Source organism: Pteropus medius, unplaced genomic scaffold (assembly GCF_902729225.1).
Source record: "Pteropus medius unplaced genomic scaffold, Ma_sr-lr_union100, whole genome shotgun sequence".
In the NCBI taxonomy this organism is placed as follows: Eukaryota; Metazoa; Chordata; class Mammalia; order Chiroptera; family Pteropodidae; genus Pteropus; species Pteropus medius.
The window spans coordinates 1,498,874-1,523,851 of NW_024347788.1; the positions used below are offsets into that span (position 1 = coordinate 1,498,874).

Below are 24,978 nucleotides of genomic sequence, written 5' to 3' on the forward strand. Positions count from 1 at the left end.
ATGAGTGAGAAAAGAAAATTATAAAGGGAAGAACAACCAATTAATAATATGTAGCTTAAATCTATAGCGTTTAAGACAGAATGATAGCACAGGAGTAGTACATAGAATAATGGAACAGTGTTAGAAGCCTGGAAAAGCAAGTATACAATACAAATGTAACATAAAATCAGTTGAGAAAGGTGATAGATTATTCATTAAATGATAGAGATAATTAGTTAACAAATACTTTGGAAAATGTAAAATTTGATCTCTGTCTCACACTGTGTACCAAAACATGTAATTATAATATGCTTTTCTGATATAAAAATAATGTGCACATGAAGATGCTCTTTTTAGTTTTCCCCCCAATATTATGATTAATTTGTATATATCTAATTAAACACCTTACTCCATTGTTCTTTTGTTATCAAGATCTTAATTTCGTAAAGTGACTGACTTTGATCAGAAGTGCGGTCCATGAACACACAAGAGAGGAAAGATGACAGGATCTGTTTATTGGTTACAACTGTTCGACTCTCAAATATTGTTGACTCAAATACTGTGTAGTAACAACAGGTCATATATTATTTAACATGTTGGATTCTCTTTTTTTTTTAAATCAAGGATAAGGAGGTTAAATGCATTGGTTGATTTTAAAACACTCAAATAAAATAAGCTGAGTGTCAAAATTTGACAGTTTTTCAAAGACTTGGAAAACAAATTGCAGTCTATCTTCCAGTTTTACATGAGTTATATTTTTAAATAAGCATGGTATATCAAACAAAATGCTTGGGCGCTTATTTTCATTTAGTATTCTTAGAGCTAACTTCTTATCCTAAGTGTAAATATATATATTTTTATAATTGTGTTCTGTACACTGTGCAGAAGATCTAATTCTACTTAAGTTCTTGGCACCTGATGGTATTAGTTTCCCTAGTCTACATTAGTTTTATTTTTATTCTTTCTGCTAGACCTTCAAATATTTACTCTGAGTAGTTTTTCTAGAATAAGAGCCATCAGTGCCTATCTGAAATAGTTTAGGTCTTGGGATATCTATTGTTATAATTTTTTAGCTATGTGATTTAAAAGCTTTGTATCTTTTTTAGATTCTTTGATGATGGAAAGTTCACGCCCTGTCCTTTAGCAGCTGAATGCCTTACTGTCCCTCACATAGATTTATCCTTGGTTTTACAGAGAGAAGAGAAGAGGAAGATTTTGAAGAGAAGAAAGCTCTTAAGAAAAAAATTAAAGAACTTAAATTTCTCGATTCTAAAATTGCCCAGAACCTTTGTAAGTATCAGATTTTAATACTATTAAATTGGCAAAAACACATTGGAGGTGGTTTCTTTAAATTATTTCATTTTCTTTATGACTTTTTAAGTTGTATGTTATATTTTAGTATTTGCATAATAAATTCAAAGATAACTTTCCTTGAGGCAACTTATGGTTTAAATTCTTCAAAAGATTAATGCATATTAGAAAATAAAGCTAAGAAAAGGATTTAGAATGATGATATATCTCCCATAACTGAAAAGAAAATCACCCTAGAAAGTCTGTTTTTTAAGTATATAAATAAGAAAAATTAAGGAATTTAGATGATGACATATTTTGAAAAAAATTGGTAGTGGATATTTCTTTTGTACCTCTGAATCTGTATTATTTGTGATCTTGATCACACACAAAGGAGTTTGGAATGTTAATAGAAATAAGGGATGATGAGTAAAATGAATTCCATTATTCCATCTGAGCAGTTCAAAGCCTTTTTTCAAAAGGACTGACTGGAAATATTTTAGATTTAATTACTATTACAGAGAACTAAATACTTAGTATTGAATTGTCTTTCTGAGTGAATTACTGTGAGAGAAGAGGGCAAATAGTTTTGCTCCTCATTTTTAACCGCATCTTAAATGCATCAAAAACAGTTCTACTTGGAACTGAGATAATATCTGTATGTATTATCTTCTGATGGTGGCAAGTGGGATGTATTGTGGAGAATCTAAAGGCATGAAGCGTTAACATGGCTTTTAGTCTGCTTTTCAGTCATTACATGCCTCCAGTGAGCTTCTAGCAAGTATTGGAACAAAACAGTTCTTTGTTGAGAGGATAAAGATCCATGCTATTGATTAAAGAGGGAGTTAAGTTAGTGCAGTGTGTGTCAAAGGCATCGTGGACATTACTTTTGTGGAAGTTCTGTAGCCTTCTTTCTTCGATGCCCACTGTGGCAGGGTCGTCCATTTTCTGCGGTGTAGGCCTGCCAAGACCCCGAGAACAGTGTACTGATGTGAACGCCGTTGGCCAATACACAGTTTTTTATTTCTGGCCACAAATCGATTGCGCATCCCTGCCTCTTTCAAGTTAGGTGGCAGTCATGCGACTTGCTTGGGCAATGGCAGTACAAGTGAGCTGAGGTAAGTTGTGTGTGGAAGTGTTTAAGTGCCGGTCCAAGAAGCTCCAGTGTTTTCCCTTCAGCCACAGCGGCCATTAGAGTAGTGGCCGTCATCCTGATAGGGCCCCAAGTGAGAGAGCTGCGTCTTTCAGGTGTGCGGCGGACATGTGGTCTGAAGTAGAAAGAATCATTTAGTTTTGCTTAGTGCTCAGACCACTGAAGTTAGGGGACGCTATTACATGATATAGATGTTTCAGGGAGTTTTCCTTCTTGAAGGAACGTTGTCTTAGTTCAAAGCATTATTAGCTTGGATCATGTCGAAAAGGTCTGTGCTCTGTGATCTGAAAGAGGTGATTCCTTTTGAGTCCATTTTACATGCAATTTCTTTTACAAACTTTCTCTTTAAAAATAATTAATAATTTTTTTGATTACAGCTGACATTCTGAATTGCGTGTTATGCATTAGGCCATTTTCAACTCTTCTGTGGTTTTTTTCCCCTTAGTTATAGCAAATCTTTTTTACAAAAGAATTTATTCTACTCCGCCATCTTGACTGGAAGTCGAGATGATTATTGGCTTGAAGAACGTCCACAACCTGCATTACAAACTCCTAGTCTTCACTCTACAGACAGCCTCATTAGGGATTCTAAAGAAATATCATTTTGAATAAAATTCTTTTTTGTATGGTCAGCCATGATAAGTTAGCCTGCATACCCATCTTGAAGTTGAATCATTGACTTGTTAGACAGAGTTCTCTGGTGTTATTTATGCATGACAGAACATGTGCTAAGTAAGATTTCAAATTTAATTGTAATAATTTATAATTACAGATTGCCTTTATGTGCTTGTTCTGTATTTGACTCTCTAATCTTCACTATGGCCCCACCACGTAGGTGGCAGTGTTGATGTTGTAGGTAGGGGGGGTCTGGTGGGTGTAATAGTTCAATGAGTTGAATAAAATTGTTCATTTTGAAAATGGCCAATAGGTATAGGTTATATCTATTCCAGTTTAGAGATAACAAAATGACATTATCATAGAGAAGGATACTGTTTTGTCTCGTTTACTTTAGCTGGAGGATATATGTCCATTTATTTAATTGTTAAACATGTTTTGAAGTAGAAGATCGAAAGGTCCAGAATTTATACTTTGTCATATTATGATGTAATCCATTCTAGGATATTCTTGCCCTTCTGATTGCAGCAAGTGCTATGATTTCAGCTTTAAGCAGCTTTAGTAGCCTTATAATCTTTACTGTAATTATAGTTCAATTCACAGCTGGTTTTTGTCTATGAAATTCAGTCTTTTGCGACACTGATTTCTGAGAATAGAGTCTTATGTTAGTGACAAAACTCTTGTCACTTAGAAATCTAAGATGATTTCTCTTAACTGAGATATTTTATAGAATACCAAGGAAAGGATCTAAAATTCACTTATTTACCTGTTATTTAAAGATGGATTAGGTTCCTTATATTTTAAATTCATAAAAGGTTTTGGCAAAGACTCTGGACCCAGTATAAAAGATGGAATTCCAACCATTCTAGAGTCAAGGGATGGCTCGGGAGTTTTACCAGGTTTATATGCTTTAGCAGATTTTTTGGAGTAGGTATTAGAGATATAAAGGGGAAACCCAGGAATCTACAAATGAACATAAAGCTTTAAATATTTATAAATTCCACTGCAGAAAATATGTGTGACTGATTCCAAAATCTGCGCACTTTACACTCCTTCACTGAACTCAAAGCTTCCCATGGGGTTCTATATAATCACATTTTGGAGGATAAGATGCATGTTAGTAAAAAGATTAATTTTAATGCATCTTTTGAAGACTCTAACCGAGTCTCATATTATTCTCAGTAACTTTTAAGTATTTAAAAAAGTTAAGATCTCTGCTTGTCTTCTGAATTGCGGGTTGTGCATTAGGCCATTTTCAACTCTTCTGTAATTCTTTTGACCTTAGTTATAGCAAATGTTTTCCACAAAATAATTTATTCATAAACTATTTAAAAAAAATATATATATATATATACACACACACACACACACACACACATAGTTCTAGCTTTCTAAATCTGTGTTTTTAATATGTATGCTATTTTAATTATAGAATAATGCCTGAAAGTAGTGGATGAACTATCTATAACTATAGAGGAAAGTAAAGTAATAAAGTATGCCTATGTGCAGAGTAAATTTTGAACGTCAAATTTTATTCATTCAGTGCTTGATTTAATTTGGGTTTCCCATTTTTGGTGTTAACTAAGAAAAGGTGTGACATACTATGGCCGTTAGACTGAATTTTGTCCGTTGCCCATTTTTTAAAACAAGATTTTGTTGGAACTTAGCACATTTATTTACACATTATTTATGGCTGCATTTGTGCTACAATAGCAGACTTGACAGAGTAGTTGGGACAGAGATTGTATGGCTCACAAAACCTAAAATACTTACTACATGGCCCTTTACAGAAAGCGTGTGGCAACTCCCACTCTAAGTTTATGCCTGTTCTGTGTTCTTAACCAATCAGAGCTCAAGAGTTCCCACTCTGCAACACCCCCCCAACACTTGGTATTTTACAAGGACCTAGTGTGGCTTTATTTGTTTATATATATTAAATCATGTTTGGGGTTTGTTGAGCCTCCTTGATCTGATGTTTTGTATGTCTCTATAATTCTGAAAAATTCTCTGACATTTTCTCTTCATATACACGTCTTTCCTGGTTTGTTTGTTGTGTGCGTGAGCGCATGTGTGTGTGTGCATGTGCGTGTGTACATGCATGTGCGTGTGTATGTGCATGCATACTTTTCTTTTAGGATTCCAAGTAGATATTTTTTAGGTATCTTTACTAATATTCTATGTCTCATAACCTAGTATTTTTCCATCTTACAATGTGACACATTATGCTTCTATACCTCTGTCTTTCATGTCACAAATTTTCTTGAATCCATATGTTGAGTTTGTAATTTCAGTAGTTTTATTCCTACATAGTTCTACTTTTTTTCCCTCAAATCTTTTTCCTTTTTAATTATGTCTTTTTTTTTTCCTGCCTAGTGTTTCAAACTTTTATTTCTTTAAACAATTATTTTCTCTCAGGATTTCTGCTTTCTTTCCTTTCAGAACAGCTGAGAAATGCACTTATCATTAAGATTAAAAATATAAATTTTTAGATATCTCTTTTTTTAGGTATCTCTCTACTTTGCCGTACTGCCTAAATATAAAAGTATTATTTCTTCCTCTCTCAACTACTGTTTTATGTCTCAGAGGAATTCTGTCCTTTTGATTATTCTATTTAATGTTATATCCTCTTCTATACGTTATTGTTTCCATGGACTAGATTTCATGAGTGAAATTTTTTCTCAGTAAATGGAATCAATAATCTTATTGATTTTTTCTCAGTAAATGGAATCAATAATCAGAATCTTAAGGATTCTGATTAATCTTACTAAATTTTCAGTTCAGATTATATTTTAGCAATTTGCGTTCTCAATTTGCTTACTCCTGAGATTTAGTTTGTTACATTATTTTGGTCATGTTTTTCTTATTCTTTATTTTTTTTATTTTTAAAATTTTTCTTATTTTAACATTTTGCCTATTTATTTACTCAGACCTCCTGGTATTCTAAATAAAGGAAAACAAATTTTGAAGCACGTTTATCTCTCCGGTTTCCTTGCTTTTTAATTGTTTTAAGTTCTTTAATATGGGTGTTTTCCTTTTACATTGTTATATATCAGTCTTTATTTGTTTTCCATTGATTTTTATGATTAAGAAGTTCTTTAACCATAACAGCTAATTTGCCATGTTAAATTTCTTTTAGTATTCCTTTCTGTGGTTAATATTTACATTTAATTCTACAGTCATATGTAACTTGTTTTGTACATCATGTTCAGATTTAGATTGTATTCCCTCGCCATCATTATTCATTGATTGTTCTTCAAGAGCATCTATATAGTTATTACATATTTGTGCTTTCTAATGTATATTGTGGGATTATTCTTTTATAATTCCATTAATCTCCACCTATTATAATATCATTTAAATCCTTTATTCCATTTTATTCTTGGGATAGTAAGGATCACACACATCCATCATTTCTAGCACTATTATCCCAAATTTATGACTGTGAGTTCAGGAATGTGTGAATGAAGGTGGTAATAAGAACACAGATGGTGCCTTTGTTATTCAGCTGCAGATGATACATGGTATCCCCAGAAATCTGGAATATAGCCTCACTCCAAGAAAGAAGCGGATCATATTTTCTGAGACTTACAAAAAATAGCGTTCTTATTTGAAAACACCTACCAAAAAAATGACATAAGTTTAATATATGAAAGTAGTGGGCTAGTGCCTAGTAAGTTCTGAGTATGTTCGAGAAGTGATCTGTCACTGGAGAGAAGAAACACAATAGTAGAATAAGCTTGAGAGAGGGACACCAAAAGCATTAAATCTAATGCTGTGTAAATACCCTTACATACCTTCAGTAGCTTTTGAGAAAATCATTATGTTTTAACACTAGATATATGAGGCATCAAAAAAAAACACACCATAATATTGGAATTCTCAGTAATAATATTTTATCCCATCTAATTCACTTGGATAGTTTTCCATGAAAATTTGTTTTCTAATATTGCATATTTAAGCTTAGATACATGCAAAGGCTATTTCTTTGCCATAATGTTTACAATATTTCTGAACAGAGAAGTATTTTAGTGAAAGTGTTCATGCACTGTTTAGTGGTTTTCTTAAAATATTTTTTTTTTCTGAACTGTTGGGTAGGGCTGGAAGATATTATATGAACTAATAAGATATGTTTAGACAAATATTAACATGCACATATTGGGGTTTTATGATGCTTTTCTTTACAGTGTGTTATTTTTATAGTGTACCAAACATATTTCAGTTTATTTTTAATCACATGAAAATTGGCATCATTCTTATGATAGGCTATTAACTAATCATTAACAATCAGCCTCGGAATCAGCATAATAATAGAGGGCTATTGTTTAAATAGTAGTTCTAAAACTGTAGAATATAAAATGTGTTAATGAAACTTTACCTTGTAGGAATTATATTAAATGTTTAAAATTGCTCATGAATTATCTTTTATTTTATAAATAGAACTACATCTCAATTTTTATTCATTATGAACCGTTTTCCCCTCCTCTTAGCCATCTTCCTGGGTTCTTTTCGGGTGCCATATGAGGAAATCAAAACAATGATATTGGAAGTGGATGAAACACAGTTGGCAGAGTCTATGATTCAGGTAAACAAATGGGCAGAGGGCTTAAGTTCCAATATTTCGTTGCAAGCTTCTCATTAAGTAGAAAACTGTAAGTGAAGCAAAATTCTTAAACCAGATCATTCAGCTGGAAAATCATTGCTGCATAATTAGTTTTAGCATAACTTCCGTACTGCCAGAAGATAAAACTCTGCATCTTCTCTTAACTGCAAACTAAATATAATGCTATCAAAATGATTACATTTCAATTATTTTAAATGACTGTTTCTGAAAGTCAGATTGTTTAATTTTACACTTATGTTTTTGTTACAGTTAAGACTAATGATCTGTTAATTTAAATTTGTGTAATCCTTTTAGAATGTGTTTTTCTTAGGCTTATGTGTCTTATAACATTGTATTATTGGGAATAAAAGATTGAGATTTCTCTTCATTTAGTGTTATCTTTACTAACAACCCTTACTTCAGTCGTTTGTGCTCCTCTGAATACTGGAGATTATTTGCATAGTATTCTGAATTCATTCAGAAGGCTAAACGATCTTTTTAAATGGTATCTACTCACAGTATTATTTAAGGAATGCTAGCGTGGTACCAAAATTCCTTGCTGAATTCCACATAAAGCATCAGTAATATATATTTGATAGAATTTCAAGTTGGAGAATCAAACCAAAAATTATATAGCGAGAAGATATCTTCAGGTTACTTTTTTTAAAAAAAATAATGACAAGAAAATGATGGTTTAGCAGTAAAAAGAAAACAAGGATTGTTTGCCATGTCAATGAAAAATTAAAATTATTCTAGATATTTTAATTCGTCAGTAAATGGTAACCTTAGAAGTCGTTCTTGGTTTTGCCTCTCCCATCTTGTCTTCTGAATGTGGTGGTGATGTAATCCCATGAGTGATTCGTGCTGAGCTCCGAGACTCATACAGTACCTAATTCAACAACTCTTCTTTAAATGCTTTTCCTCCAGCAGTTTCTTTCTACTAGAATTTTATCTTTATTATTGTTGATGATGTATGTGCCTTGCTGTTAGTAGATTCCAAGTTCCTTAAAGGAAAATTTTCTACTTAATATACGCTTGTTTTTATAATGCATTTGTTAAATGTTTACAGAGTAGCTTTTAACTTGATTACACGAACATTTTAGAGATGATCATGTGGCTTTTATTGTGTAGAGATAGAGAAACAGTTATTTGCATTTTAAATTCATGTTCAGAGAATATTCAGTTCCATGTAACTTACTAATAGTCTGGTTTTCCATTACTGCTATAACAAGTTACCCCAAATTTAGTGGCTTAAACTATCACAAATGTATTATCTTACATTTCTGTAGAACAGAAACGCAGCCTGGGCCTTCCTGTGCTAAGGTCATTGTATCGGCAGGCTCGCATTCCTTTCCAAAGGCTTTCGGGAAGAATTCCTATCTTTGTCTTTTCTAGCTCCTCATGGCTGCCTCCTTCCCTGGCTCACGGACGTCCATCTTCTGGGCCAGCAGTGTTGTATCTCTCTGTTCCTTTCTTTCTTGGTCCTTCGCCCCTCTCACTCAATGTCCCCCTCTTCTGCTTCGAAGGACCTTTGTGGTTCCGCTGAGCTCATCCAGAGAATCCAGGGTTAACTCCCTGTTTTAAGGTCAGCTGGTAGAAACCTCAATTCCCTGTTGCGTAACTTCGTATTTTCATATTAAGTTCTGGGGATTAGGTGTGGACATCTTGGGGGAGGTGGGGTCATTATTCTGCCTGCCCTACTTAACTCAATGTAAAACCAGTCTCATGAATTTAAAATCTAAAACTTTAGTTTGGACATAAGCAAAGTCTTCAAATATTCATTTAAAAAAAAAATCAAGAATTTCATGCTATTTGTAATTACATTTTTAAATTTTAAAATGTGTTCCTAATTGTAAAGTGAAGAACTGCCTATTTCGAACTGGGCATGGAAAAAAACATTACTTTGTAAGAATCATCATTTTGGTAGGTGTTTTTCACTGTCATGATTTATTATGGAGTATCTATTTATATATAATAAGATGTCAGTATTGATGTCATTTTTCCCCTTCGTTTTTTACCGATTTACCTTCATTTGTCCCATGAGTCTTTTATTCATTTAGCAGTGTGTGTGTCTATGCATGTGTGTGTGTGCACACATGCCAGCCACGTGCAGGGCACTGTATTAGGCTCCATCAAACACAGACTTTACCTTTTTGGAATTCATAGTGTGGCAAGGGAGATGACATTGAAATATATGGAATTATATTAAAAGATAGCTGATTTAGAATTGTTTTAGAACTAGATAATACATTAGGAGAGTGCTAGGTGTGTGTATGTGTGCAGACGAGGGCACTTCAGGGTCCAGTATGGAGTGGATGTGGAAAAGGGCGGAGGGGTCGGGTCGTGTGAGTAACGTAGCGAGAGGCCATTACTCTGGCAGTAATAATACCCTGAGCTATGCAGGAGAAGCCAGGTGTGTGTGGGGGCAACTGCGAAGAGTTCAGTTTGAATCGGACCTTTGGATTTATAAAGTTTATGGAGGATAAGGTCAAGGGACAGCCTAAGGGAAGTTGGGCCTGGTTTTTTCTTATAAATCATGATCATTTTATTACTTTAGGAAGCAAAAATAATAAATTGAAACATTAATAAATTTCTGATGAGAGATTAAAATTTAATTATATACTACCTAAAAATATTTAAAGGAGCCACTGGATGGTCATGTAAAAAATGCTGAAGAAGTTTAGAGACCTGATGTAATAAATAACTCAAATATTATCCAGCTGTCAACTAGAATGATTAAAAGAAAAGATAAATAACCAGGTCTTTTGGTCTCAAGCAGTTTAAAGAGAAATTTCTACTTATATGGGAAAATCATATACTTGTATCGTTTGTATTCAGTTGGTGGTATTAATAGTGAATACTTTTTTTAGGGATGATGTTAAATTGCCATTTTTCATTTGTTTGTTTTTGGCCAGTCAACCAAGTTTTTGTTCAAAGATACACAGTGAGTCAAAAACTTGTTCTTTGATCTAACTACTTTGATATATATGTATAACATTTTCTAACATTATTTTTAACTAATAACACCTTTGGGAGATTTTTTTCCTCATAAATATGTATAGCATGAAGTAGGCTTAATTTAAATTTGTACTTGAATTTGGGCTTGCACAGAATATACTGATACTATAATTTGAGACTGTGAGCACCAACCACCCCTTTTTTTTTCTTAATTTTAATATCAGTACACTAACTGGTTATAACACTATTCTAGTCAGTTATATTTTGATACAGTATAAACTTTATCCAAGAGATTGTGTAATCATTTAAGTCCTAACAGGGAAGCATAATTATATTCCTTTGGGTGTGTTTCTCTTGTCTCAGTGTGTGACTTGGGAAAGACTGTGCATGAACAAAGGAACCAGAACAACCAAATGAACCTGTGGTTTCTGGACTGCGGATGATACAGGCAAAGGGCGTTCCGGCCATGCCACTTAAAAGTCCCTAAAGGCTCTGTATGCGTATATAATTTTATCTACAATAAAAATGTGTGTGTGTGTGTGTGTGTTGTTCTGTGTCTTCAATAACTTTTCAGATTTTCTTTCACATCAGAAAAACTACTTTGTTTTAGAGATAGCTTCATTTTTATTATTAAAAGTGTTATCATATTGGTTAAATTTTGCAAGAACTGTCATTAAAATTCTGATTTCTATTCTTTCCCTTGCCTTTTAGTAGCAATATGATCATTTCTTTTATCCCTGTGAGTGAAGTGTTAAGATATGTTTGGCTTTGCCTGAAATTTCTGCCATTTAATTCTCTAAAGCTGAAATGTAATTGATCACATTTATCCAGGTGAGAAAGCTGTTTCTTGGGTATAGGTTGAGTTCTTCTTTCTCAGTTATAAGGCTAATCAAATAAACATTCAGTAGTGCTTGATTTGAATATATAATAACTCTGGATAAAGAAGAAGAAAATTGACTACGTTCAAGATGCAGAAAATGTAGCTTAAGGATTAGTATAAGGGAGATAAAACTAAAGATTCTTTACTGATTTCCTTCCCATAGTTTATCAATAAATTTTCATAAAATTCAAGAAGCACTTTTAGTGAAGATATTGTTTTTTTGATATATATATATATATATATATATACACACACATATATATATATGTTTTTTGATTTTAATTTTTAGAACTTAATAAAGCATCTTCCTGATCAAGAACAGTTGAACTCATTGTCTCGGTTCAAGAGTGACTATAACAACTTATGCGAACCAGAGCAGTTTGCTGTTGTGGTAAGTACCAGCTCTCAATGTTAACTCTCTTTCGAGGCAATTTTTAATAGTGTGCAAAAGATAGGAAAGAAAATGCCAAGCCTTTTCACAGCATCATTACTCACAAACTTTTAATGTCCATCTTTCTTTTAATCTAAAGATATTTATAGGAAGTTATATTGATTTAAAATATATATTGAATCTCTAGCCTTAAGTGAAGTCCAAGGAGTTTTTAAAAAGTATAAACATGTTTTTTTTACGTTCTCTATAATGTCAAAATGTAAAATGAAAACTGCACTCCTTATGACTGGAGAGTATATTTATGATTTCTTCTAGAGCTATGTATTCCAGCATATTGCAAGAGTAGCTTCAGTTTCTCATTTTCATCACTCACTTCAGTTCATCTCATATTTTAGATCTGAAATTAGAAATATCGTCCTTTTTTTTTTTTTGGCAATAGGGATGAAAAGTGAATACACTTTAAACATTCTTTGAGATACCTTGATAATCATCTTGTTCCAGCCTTTTTTTCTTTTTAATCAAAGTTGGAGTCAGAAGGGGTGAGAAGACATGTCAATGTTATATATTCGCTGTGTTGCAACTTAAGAGTTTTATCAAGCTTTCTTTCTCTTTTATCATTAAATTATCATTTTGTTGTTGGTTACACTCAGATATCATCGTAAGACTTTAAAGAAGTGCTTTATTTTATATATATATGTATGTAGTTATTTCTTTTCCTCTTCAGATATCTTATGACCGACCTCCAAGGACATGATGGGATTGCATTTTATATAATTTTGAAAATTCGAGTTGACTAACTGTAAGGACTGTGTCCATGGCATATTTTGCATGTTGTAGATGTTTGCTCTTAAACTCCTTGTCTCTTCGTAAACCCATTCTCCTCAGCCCTCCCTGCAGTGCGTCCTGCTCCAAGTTCACAAAACTGAATAGAGAACAGAAGGGAAAAAGCAGGTGTTTTTCTATTCAGCCTTATAATACTTATTATAAAACTGTTAACTCACTGTATTTACAAAAATGCTTTTAATTTTTATCCAATTGTTCAGGCTACTTTTTTCCTCTTTTATCCCCCATTTCTTTGTTTGCTTCATTTTCGATTGCCTGATCACTTTGTCTTTCTCTTGATCCCTATATAATGTTCTATTTGCAATGTCTTCCATATGAGAATAAGGGAGAATTTGCATTAAAGTGTTATCACAGATTACAGTTTTGATTTTTGGCCATCTTATTTTGACTCTTGAATGAAAATCATAAAATGTAAAATTATAATTCTGAAGTATTTACCATTTACATTACATCTGAAACACATAGAAGCTTATATGAAAATGTCTACTTAACAAATAACTTTTTATGTTACATATCATCGCAAGTGATTTAAAATTATTTCTGTGTTCTAGTGATGATCACAGAAGAATGAATTCAACCTAGCAAATAATTTAGGTTTATTTAAAATAGGTATATTACAGAATAGTATACTTGAAACTTATGTAATTTTATTAACCTATGTCACCCCAATAAATTTAATAAAATGAAAAATAATTTAAAATTTTAATAATAATGATAATAAAAATAATAAAATAGCCAGGTTATTCCTGTCTTTAAAAACTAGAGTTCAAATCAAAGAGCTATGATTTAGAAGCAGGGTACTCATAGGGGATCTGAACATTAAGATATATTTCCACATACTAGTGCTAAAGGTTATAGTTTTGATTTTAAGACAGAGATGGATCACTTTCTTTTCAGGACATGTCAACTCAAACTTGACCATGAGTCTACGCATTCCATGCCAAGTCATACCTAACTGCAAATAGAATTTAATGAGGAAGGAGTAATGGTGTTGAAAAACATCTACGGACAGTATGAACAGTGCTCTGTCGTCTGTTGGTTGTGAATAGTCTATAATACGTTGTTTTAAGTTCTGGTTTGTGTAGTGTTAACATTTTAAAATATAATTGTTTAGATGAAGCAAGAAAGTTGAAGAAAAATTGAAAGCTTTTTATTTTATTTATTTTTGTCAAATAGTAATGTTTTTTGCCTTTGCCTTTTTCCATTTCAACTTTTCACCATTCCCAATGTGGCTGCCCCTACTTCTCAACCTCCCCTCCCCCCACAAGAGAGAGGGAAGCCTGCTTAAAGTTCCAAACAATACTTGAGAACTGCAAAAAAAAGAATGATGGACAAAATGTGTGGAATAGTGCGGGCTGCCTGAAGTATTCTGTTCTTCTTTCTAGATTAAAAGCTCAATTTTAAATTTGCTAATTTATCGAAGAGTGGTATGTTTTTAGTTTATCAACATTGTGTAAATAGCACAATAATTTGGTGTAATTTGGGAAACTGATTCCCGACATACTAAGTTTCACGTTTAGAGTAACAAACTTATGAAATTATGTTTGTATCGTAGATGGACTATAAACTTTGAGGTAAGGTAAACTACAGATTCCTATAAGACTTTTATCTTGTAGAAAAACATTGACATTGACTCAACCTAGGTTTAAAGTACTAATCGGCTCAACCTGAAAAATCACCACAGAGTCATAAATAAGCAGTCGTCAAGGGCTGAGATAGCCTTTGCACCCCTAAATAAGGCCAAAGCTTGCCTTTTCATATGTTTTGAGATCAGCTCTTTCATTTTCAGGTTCTGTAGACTGATCTTGTGATTTCTAGCATTGTTTTCATTTTAAGAAAAATCATTTAAAACTACAGTTATGTTACTTGCCTTACTTTTCTTCAATTATATAAATTCATTACATTTGATTTTTGTAAATTACAGATTTTTTGGAGAGGTGTGTTTTATTTAAATATGTACCAAAACTTGATACAATAATGGATAAAGTCACTGCAGTTGTTTGCATTATGTAATGAGCTGTACTTCCTCTCAAGAATTATGTAAAATGATAAATAAAAAGCTGGGCCAGGACACTGGCATTTATTTACATTATTCCATCTTTAATAGTAAGACACTGTGCAAAAGTAACACATCGAAAATGCTAGCAACCAGAATCAATTAAAGAACAATTAGAATATGTAGGCTATGACATGTTAATTAGAATTATGTTTTACTTTCGTCACATATTTTACATACAAATTTTCAGGACTCTATGTCTTTTCGTGTTGTGTACATACAGACTGTACAGAAAGATTATGTCAATATCCATTGAATTGTATATCCTAGAAGTTTTCTTTCAACCACTAAAACATTTCATATGTCTATGTTCTCTCCAGATTTCCTGTGATAATAGAGTTTCGTATCTACTTTTACTTGTTTCTCCCTTGAAACTGCAAGTAAAGTTCTTAAATGCTGATACTAACTCTGTTATCACAGGAAATCTGGAAGTCGCTTTTCCTTTTTTTTCTAGTAATTCAGAATTTTAAGGTACCTTCTTGAGCTAATTCTCCTTGCTGTCCTTATGACTTGGACATTGGCTAGTTTGAGCAGGAAAGTTCTCAGGTGTCCTAGAGCTGGCCCTGACCATGCTCTGTGGCCCAGTGGCGCTAACATGGTGATGGTCAGTGGGCTGGTACCTTTTAGAATTGATATCCAGTGCTATGATTTCAAAGTCTAATAGTTTAATGCTATCAACTTGTTTTCATAGCTAATTACAGTATATATATATATAGGTCCTATGTTTTCTGGGAAATTTTGGCATGTGAAAAATAACCCCTCAAAAAATATTAACAAACTCAATGCTGAGAGATGAAGGGTTCTGGTCAGATGGTATTTTAGAAAAATGCTCTGGAATGTAGTCCATCTCTGCATCTTTTTGTATGACTTGAATAAGACATTTTACATATTGATATTATTTGTTGATATAGGTTTTGGGCAGAGTACACTGACTACTTACTGACCAATGTGCTTAATTTTAAATATTTTTTTCCCCTGGACATTCCATGATAAAACTTTTTTTGTTGAGAAGTTGGTTTATATTTGGCATGCCCCAGCCTCATGCTTTATTCAACCTAATTTTCTATCAATAAGATTAAGAAATGAAAATATATTTCTTAGAAAGTCAGTCATTAGATCAGTTACCTGTCTCTTTTCTCGGTTCCTTCCTTCCCTCTTCAGCCCCAACACCTTCTTCATCCCTCCCCCCGGCCCCTCAAATATTGCCTATTTATCAAAGGTTGGTTTCCATTGAGTAAAACCTAATTTTAGTTGTATGACTGCATTTAAAAAAAATGTGCAGTGTTTCTTTGATCAGTAAACCATTAGGTTAAATCACTGCTCACAGCGGCTTGTTTTTACTGTGTGAGAAATAAGATATGTAAATATTCAGTGGGTTCAGAAGATTAGCTAAAGTTTGGAAAGAGGCCTAAAAATTTGCATTTGAAGCTTGGTGCACTATTCTCTCTGATTAAAAATTCTAGATTTTTGAGTATTTGTCTCTATATTATTTAATTCTTTTAAGCTGCCTGTTCTTCAAAGTAATCAAAACATTTATAGAAAAGTTGGATTGAACAAATGTCCTGCTTGTGTGTTGTATTTTTATGTGCCACCATTTGGTGTCACTGTAGGGCAGGGCTTTTCAACTTCGTGTACTAGAGGCCTCCAGTTTTTTTTTTTTTTTTTTTTTTAATCAAAATGTTATGGGAAGTTCATGCATATTTCCCTGCATTAAAAATGCCTTGTTTTAAGAAGTACACGCTAATATTCTTGTTGTAAAACATTCAAGTAACATATAAAAATATTGAATACGATGCGGAAGTTTGTCTCCCACTACCCCCACTGCATTTCATACAAATTATTATTTTGTTGGACTTCCAGTCTTATTTCTTTGTATTTAAGAATTATGCATATTCATATGCACATTTAAAAAATACATTGTTCTGAAACTTTTCCACCATAAAATATATTTTGTAGATTTTTAGTTTTATAATGTAGTGGTTTTAAATTCTTCTGTGGAGTTTCATGGTCCATGCTATTGCTTTTTCTTTTAACTATTCTCTTAATAAAGGATGGTTTATTTTTGCTTTCCTCAGGATTTTAACAAGTAATTCTGCATACATCTTTGTATATGTATTCGAAGGCTGCGTGCCCTAGAAATTAATGAATGTAGACTCTGGGTTTAAATCCTAGACCGATCTTACTAGCTGTGTGATCTTGGGTAGTTACTCATTTTTCTCTACATCAGTTTCCTCATTGAAATGGGACTACATTACTTTCCTGTTGCTGCTATAACCAATTACCACAAAATTAGTGGCTAAAACAGCAAGTTTAATTCTGGAAATCGGAAGTCCGAAGTGGGCCTTCAGCACTGCATTCCCACTGCAGGCTGTGGGAGGGAGTTATTCCCTTGCTTTTTTCGGCTTCTAGAGGCTGCTCTCATTCCTTGGCTGATGGTCCAGCATCAGTCTGATTTCTGCTTTTGTCATCTCATCTCCTTCTCTGACCTTCTCCTAACTTCTTATAAGGATCCTGTGATTATATCAGGTCTACCTGGTAATCCAGGGTAATTTCCCCATCTCAAAATCCTTGATTTAATCACCTCTGAAAGGTCCCTCTTGCCTTTTAACATATTCAGAAGTTTGGGGCATTAGTACTTGACCATGGTTGGTGGGTCATGGGGACAATATTAGTGCCTACCTCCACTGCACTTTCCTGAATGTTAAATAGATCAATATAATGAATACATGTAAATCATCTTGAGCTCATAAACTCTTTGAAAACGTTAGCTTTTGTTATTAATATTATTATTGCTTTAGGAAAGAGTCTTAGAATTGATAGGTCGAAGGTATTTTTAATCTTGGTAGTTACAGCCAAATTTCTTTTCCAGGAGGCGTGTCAGTTTATACTTTTATGAACAATATATATGAAGATTCTTTTTCTTACACCATCACCAATCCTTAATATTATCTTTTTTCACTTGGTGATTTTTTTTTTAACTTTATATTTCTTGGTCATTAAATAAGATTGAAGCAATTATTATATATTTATTGGTTATCTTTCTTTTTAAAATTGCCAATTATTTACTTTCCTATGACCTTTTTTTTATAATTTATTAGAGCTGCTTATTTAATCTGTATGATACTCCTATGTAAATATTTGCAATTTTTCTTATTGCTGCTCCGTTGTTTTTCTGCTTTTATAAATGATATCTGCTGTACCTTGCATTTTTGAAGTTTGGTTTTAGAACTTCTTATAAGAAGTGAAATGAGATAAAGACCCCTCTTACTCACTCAATGATAGGAATATATTCTGTATTTAGGGAAAGCTTGATCCTTGTACATAGTGCGAGCATATCAAATAGCAACTGATTAAGTCTTTAGTTTGATTGTATAGACCATCTTATAAAGATGTAAAGTGAAGAATGAAATGACTTTCTTTCACTGGCTCCCTAAAAATCCCTTAGTTGCTCTGTATAACTTTTACATGGATGTCCAAAATTCTTAGAACAGCATTAGGCCTTAAAAAACAAATACACAACTTTATCGAGGCATAATAGACATATTTCTGTCGAAAGCACAAATTTAAAATTGTAGAATTTGATTAATTTTGACATATGAATACATCCATAAAACCATCACCATCATCAAGATAATGAACGTACCTATCACCCCCAAATGTTTCCTCAGGTCTCTCTGTAATCCTCCCTTTCCCTACCAGCCATCCAGCATGAGTCTCTGATGAACCAATTCCTGCCGTCCCCTCTTACCTCTTGTCTTGCTTTTTCCCCCTGTGCTTCATCTTTCTTTCCTCCAGAGCTTTCTGTGTACCATACTGAGGCCTGTCAATATGCTTTCCCCCCATTCTTTCCCCTTCGAGGAGGTCTTTGACATGCTTTCCCTAACACTTCTGTTATTCCCTACAAAATTCAGTATCTGTCCTCTTTGTTACCATAATGCCCTGTGCATATCTCTAAATGGCTCTTACTACCCTGGAACATAAGTGTTACTTCACATGTCACAGTTTTCATTTCTGCTCATAAATTTTGGATGGGCTGGTGTATATCATGCTCATCTTTATGTTACCAGCACATGGCACATCGTTCAGCACATGGCACATCGTTCAGCACATGGTGGCCTCGTGATAATGGCTAATTGAATACATGAAATAAGGAAGAGATGAACAGAAAGGAGGGAAAATAGATAGCCAAAACAAAAAAATAAAAACAAAGTTTGAAAAACTTTTTTAAGATTTTTTTTTTTTTTTTTTTTTAAGGGAAGCTTAAGGTTCACAGCAAACTTGGGGAGGTATGGAGATTTCCCATATACCTCCTCCCCTCCCACACATGTGTAGCCTCTCTGATTATCAATATCTCTCACCAGAGTGATACATTTATTACAATTGATGAACCTGTGTTGACACATCTTAATCACCCAGAGTCCATAGTTAGAGTTCACTCTTGGTGTTATACATTTCATGGATTTGGACAAATGTATAATGATGTGTATCTGTCATTGTGGTATTATAAATTGCCTTTTAAAATAAAAATGTTGATTATTTTTTAGATAATTATTTTAATTTTGTTAAATTGAATCTCTAGATAATGACTTCTTTGTGTGTCAAAATGGGCTGATTCAAAGTAGACCACATAACCAACACTTTTGATCATAAGAATCTGAATTCACACTTTGAAAAAAATTAGAACTTAACCACCCTCTGAGATTTGCTACCTAACTTGTATTCTTATCAATGTTTTATTTTTCTTCTGATATCACACCTACATTGGACTTTTTCCTTGATCCTCTTTTAACTCAGAAGGCCATTTTGTGTGTGAATACTCAGGGTACCCTATACGATACTTCTTTTGATCTCAATGATTTTATCTTCTAAAAAATGTTGAGAAAATTGAGAAAATTGTGATTCGGTATAAGAATGATGGTTTATTGAAACCCCTTCAGAAAAGACTGATCACAATAGGTAAAGAACCTGAAAGAATATTTCTACTGAACCGTTGCTTTCCCAAACTAAATATCTTCAAGTCTTTCTTTCATTCTTTAGGTGTTATTCCAAGTGCATTGCAAATGTCCAGATACAAAATCAATCACGTTTAGCAGTTGTCACTTTAAAACTTATCAAAGGATATGGAGTTAGTTAGTATGATACAATTTCTTCTTCAAGAACTCATTTTGGCTTCTTGTAATTACTTTTTTTTCTCTTTAATAATTCATCTTCAGTCCTGTCTGTCAATGACAAATCTTGCCAGTCTCTCATCCTACTGCTGCTTTTTGGTACCTGTCCAGTTGTCCAAGGTCCCTCAAATTTCACGATGTTTTAGACAGCACTTTGGCAATCTCGCCTGCAAATCTTGCGGTACCCAGGGAGGACATTTGTTTAGAATAATAAACTCTTATAACTGTATTCATGCTATTTAAATCTTAGAGGTCTGCTTCTCTTAAGATCACAAGCATTCAGCTGTTGTTCAGTTATTCTTGTCACATTGCTTTGCAACCTTCTTGACATGCTTCTACCAAGATCCAAGATTTAATATAGGCTCACTAGCACAGATGGTTTTTCTTTCACCTAGTTCAGGGCTTATTAATTTAGCTTGCTTTCAATTATGATTGATTTGTAGCCTGAAATTCTTCAGACATTTATTACTTCTATCGTTTTTCTTATGATTCGATTTCTGCCTTTCATCTTCTTTAGTCTAAGTTAAAATAGTCACGATGCCATTTTAATTTTTAATTAAACTTATTGAAATTTTGTTGGTATAAGTAGTTAAAAATCACTTGTCAGCTGAAAGGTATTTTTACCTTGCCCATCTTATTATTTTCTTGGAAGATCTTTTCTCTCACAGATTTCTTCTTAATTCTTTCTGCTCATGATACAATGAGATAAATGTTGGCAAAACTCTTAAAGGCCATTTACATCTTTTCTTTACATGTTTAACAGGTAGTGTAAAATAATATATGGCAGATTTATCAATGTGACCAAATATAATGAAATTCACAGAAAATATGAAGTTCACAAAAAAAGTACAGGTTTTTTTTATGGTCAAATTTAACATTGGCTCCACTGCTGATAAATTGAGTATATGTAAGAACTGTTCTGATATTGATTTGGCCTCTCAGTAGATGATTCCAAGGAAATGGCTTCAGGCAGCAGCTTTTCTGCTAGTGGTTGGCCTCAGCCTTTTGGTGCTTCAGAGGCTTGGATTGCCAGTTATTGTATGGACGAGTCGAGACCTTGAGTTTATATTGATAACTGCAGCGCTGTCTGGTACGTTTCATTGGACTACCTTGTCTCCTTGGTTTAGCAATGATTCATTCATTGGTTCGACAGATGTTTGTTAACACCTACTGTGTGCTGGTTCCAGGTTCTGAGATAACCGCAGTGAGCGTGTTTCCTACTCCTTATTGGTCTTACGTTTTAGTTGAGGACAGAAACAATGAACACATAATCAAAACTATAATGTAATCATGTGATATCAAGTAATGCATACTCTTCAGGAAATGGGGTGAGGGCGGTGTTACGTGTGTGATTAACATGACTGGGGAAGGCCTCTCTGAAGAGGCAATATTTGAGCAGAAGCCTAAGGGACTTTAGTTAGCTCTGTGGATATCTTGGGGAAGCGTTTTATAGACAGAGGAGACCGCAAGCACCAAGGCTTCGAGGGACAGGTGAGTTTGGTACAGTTGAGGCCGGTGGCTGTGGCACAGTGAATGAGGGGGAGCGGTAGGAGGTGACATTAGAAAGGCCACCAAGGCCATGAAGCCATGGTGTGAGGCTTGTGGACTTTATTCTGAGAAAGCCATTGGAGGAGCATTTTAAACAGTGAAATAATGCTTTAGGAGTATTATTCTGGTAGCTACGTGAAGAATAGATTGTGGGCCATAAATTGAAGCCAATGGACTGCTGGCATGCCGTTACAATGATCTAGTAATTAAGGTGAGAAGTAAGGCTGGCTTGACAGGCTTGATGTCATTACCACAGTTGATAAGTGGTCAGATTCCAGAAAATTTTGAAGGTAGGGAAGCAAGATTTCTGATGGATTGAATATAGGAGTGTGGGAGGAGTCACCGATGACTCCAAGGCTCTTGCTTGGCCCACGCACTTAGAAAGATAAGAGATTTTATTCACAGAGATGAGGGAAAGATTTGCCGAAGGAGCAGACTCTCGGAGGGAAGACCACGTATCATGTTTGTAGACATCCAAGAAGGCCTATGAAGTATGCAGCTGGGACGTAAGCTGGAAGTTCAGTGCTGGATGTAGAAATTTGGGAGCCAGTCTCATACAGGTGCCATGTAGAGCTGTGAGACTGAACGAGATCACCAAGGGAATGAATTAGAAATGTAACATGGGCGGCAGGGAAGGGCAAGGTGCAATATGCAAACTTTACTGTTTTTCTCTATCCTCTCTCTAGAGAGGGACTCATCATCAGCAAGGTTTTGTTTGTTTTCGCTGCTGGTTACCACCTCTCTGAGGAAAATTGTGATCCATGGTCTAGGGAATTGTCCAAGGTGATTTTATAATATGACACTATTGCAGTTGGTTTCAAAAACTAAGCATGAGCTGGGGTGAAAGGGCTATTTGGCACTTGTAGGATGTAATTCATCAGGGACCTTTGGAAAGAAGCTAGTAGTCATGAGAATTGTGGTCATGTGAGTAGGTGTGCCTGTGAAAAAAAAGAAAAAAACTACTTTTGCTTCCAAACTTTGCCCTTGTATGAAAAAAAAAAAAAGAATCTCTAATACATCATAATAATAAGTATATAATGCCTATATTATGACCTAAGATAAAGTTAAAATGCCAAAAATGTGCAGGCTTGTTCCTTGATAAAATAACTCTCGTTTAATCAAGGGGTTGAGTTCATTTAGTTCAAATCTACATCAAAATAGTAATATCAAATCTTGCCATTAAGGGGAAAAATCACTCACACACTAGCAATTGTGTTCTCTTCGGAGTGGGAGGATAAATGGAATTGAACTCTGAATGAATTCTCTTATGAGCTTTGTTACCCTTGTTCCCTTGAAATTAGTAGAATGTCAGCTATATTAAATAACTCTGCAATTCTTTAATTTATTAGAACTAATAAAAACACAGCATGATCAGAATAATACACGATTTCGTTGAGTTGCTAACTCTAGCATGTTTCTCAAAAAGCTTGCATTTTCAACTGTGATTTATCTCGATCTTCCCCACTTTTTTTCCACTTTGTGGTAAAAGGCACACAATTTTGCTTGTATTTCATATAACATGCCTGTAAAATGTGTGAAAGAACTTGATCTTGAGAAATAGCACTCATGATGGCAGGTATTCTCTTGGGTGTCAGTGAATCCCACATGTCCTGGACAGCACCTGACTTATAAACGTGCCCAGTAACTATCTGACACATGAATAAATAACCTTCCCTACAGCTTTTCCTAAATACTGAAAAGCTGTAACTATTTAGCTCTCAGCTTACTGAGGTTTGCCATGCAGTACGTTCCTAAGTGAAACATGAATCTAGTTTAAAACAACTTCTCGGTGATTTCAGATTCCTTCAACCATCCTTCATTGCATTTCTAGTCTAATTAGACAGACCCAGGTTTGAATTCTTAATTTACCATACACGAGGTATGAAACTTCGGGACAAGTTTCTTAACACCTCTGTTTCATTTTCTTTATTTTCAAAATGTCTGCGAATTTAGTACCTGTCTCCTTCAATTGGGGCGAGACTTAAAGGAGAGCATGCACGTGTGTAGTCAAGAGCGAGTAAGTGCCCAGTTATGGTAGCTGCTGTCATTATCATCGTATTTTTATTTCAAATGTTTGTTTGTTTGTTTGTTTGTTTGTTTTCCCTTATCAGGCGAGATCCAGTTCAGGACCTACTTGAGGAGCCTTTTCCTACTTTTTACACTTAGAATTTTATCTCACTGGTCTCTGATCCTCTAACGTGTTCTTTGCGTGCACCTTTCTCCCGTCGCTGCCTTACTAGTTACTGTCTTAGTGTGTGGACAACCTCACGATCCCAGAGCCAACACATGTCCTTTCATTTCTTGTCTTGAACGCTCTCGAGCTGTGGTCAGCATTCACCCTATTAGTGTTGTCCACTTTCTTATTCTCTCTTCTGTCTTGTGCTTTTTTTCTGACTTCTTCCTTGGCACTTTTCCCATTTCTTATAACATTTAAATAAGCGTCTTATTCAGATTCTGTTCTCTATTTTCTTTTCATACCCTCGTCTTTTTCCATGATTTTATCTGCCTCACATTTATTAATGACTCCTTTTGAACATCTTCCAAACTTTTTGCAATTCGACTTTTAAATATACACAATTTAATGCCACACAAAGCAGCCAAGGGGATGAGTCAGGAACATGACATAAAAATAAGTACTGACACATGAACTTTTAAGTTATCAATTCTGGCCTCCAGATCTCATGTTGAGACATGGCGCTAGAGTGTTTATTATCTGTTCATGGGAATAACCTTCAAGAGTATGAGACAAATCACTGAAAAACTGATTAGGATAAGCTTTTCTTCTAACATGAGTTGCACACATTGGAACCAGACATGTGAACTTAAAAGCCTTCTACCTCTAGATCTTTGACGAGGTAAACCCAGCTGAGGTTCTGAGCCATAGGAATCCTCTGAATGAAAATCATACAACTGCTGACAATAGTTTGATAATTATTATGGAAAGTGTACTAAAGGACAAAAACTAAACAAAACCCCGCAAATTTATTTTAACTATCTGAGATATTACAAAACAGCAGGTTAGCCTTCCACTTGTAAATCATGTCATGCAGTGGGGTAGCTGGAGGAGATTAAAATCTAACTACTAACTACATTAGTTTAGTCTGATTATCTTTTTCATATGGTAGCTGAGGCTTGTTTTACTTAGATGATGAAGGTTTGGGTAAGAGGAGCAGGGAGGGAGATTAATTTTGGAGTTTCAGGTCAACGACATAAGTACTGTACCAAACAAGCAACTGTAGGAACAGCCAAGTAATTATATGCCAGTGACATCATCTGACGTCTGTATAGTGATGGACAGTTTGCATAGAATGTTTGTATACATTTATCTGCCGGTAGAAACAAGAACCCCCACACCACATAAACAGAAGAGAAGGATTCAAAGTCAAGATCTGAGTCTGCATTCTATGTTTTACTTTGTTTCTACCACACTCTTATTTCTAGGTGTAAGACTCTTGATCTCTTGGCAAAGAAGCAGCTGTTTGTAGGAGGTGGAGAAG

At 34.2% G+C, this 24,978-nt stretch overlaps 1 protein-coding gene across 1 annotated transcript in view; it reads left to right on the forward strand.

Moving 5' to 3' along the window:
* Positions 1–24,978, forward strand: part of DIAPH3 (diaphanous related formin 3) — a 425,074-nt gene that overhangs the window by 199,367 nt on the left and 200,729 nt on the right. The window contains exons 17-19 of the mRNA XM_039877169.1: positions 1,174–1,269; positions 7,525–7,619; positions 11,765–11,866. Coding sequence (XP_039733103.1) covers positions 1,174–1,269; positions 7,525–7,619; positions 11,765–11,866 — 293 coding nt within the window. The remainder of the gene's footprint in view (positions 1–1,173; positions 1,270–7,524; positions 7,620–11,764; positions 11,867–24,978) is intronic.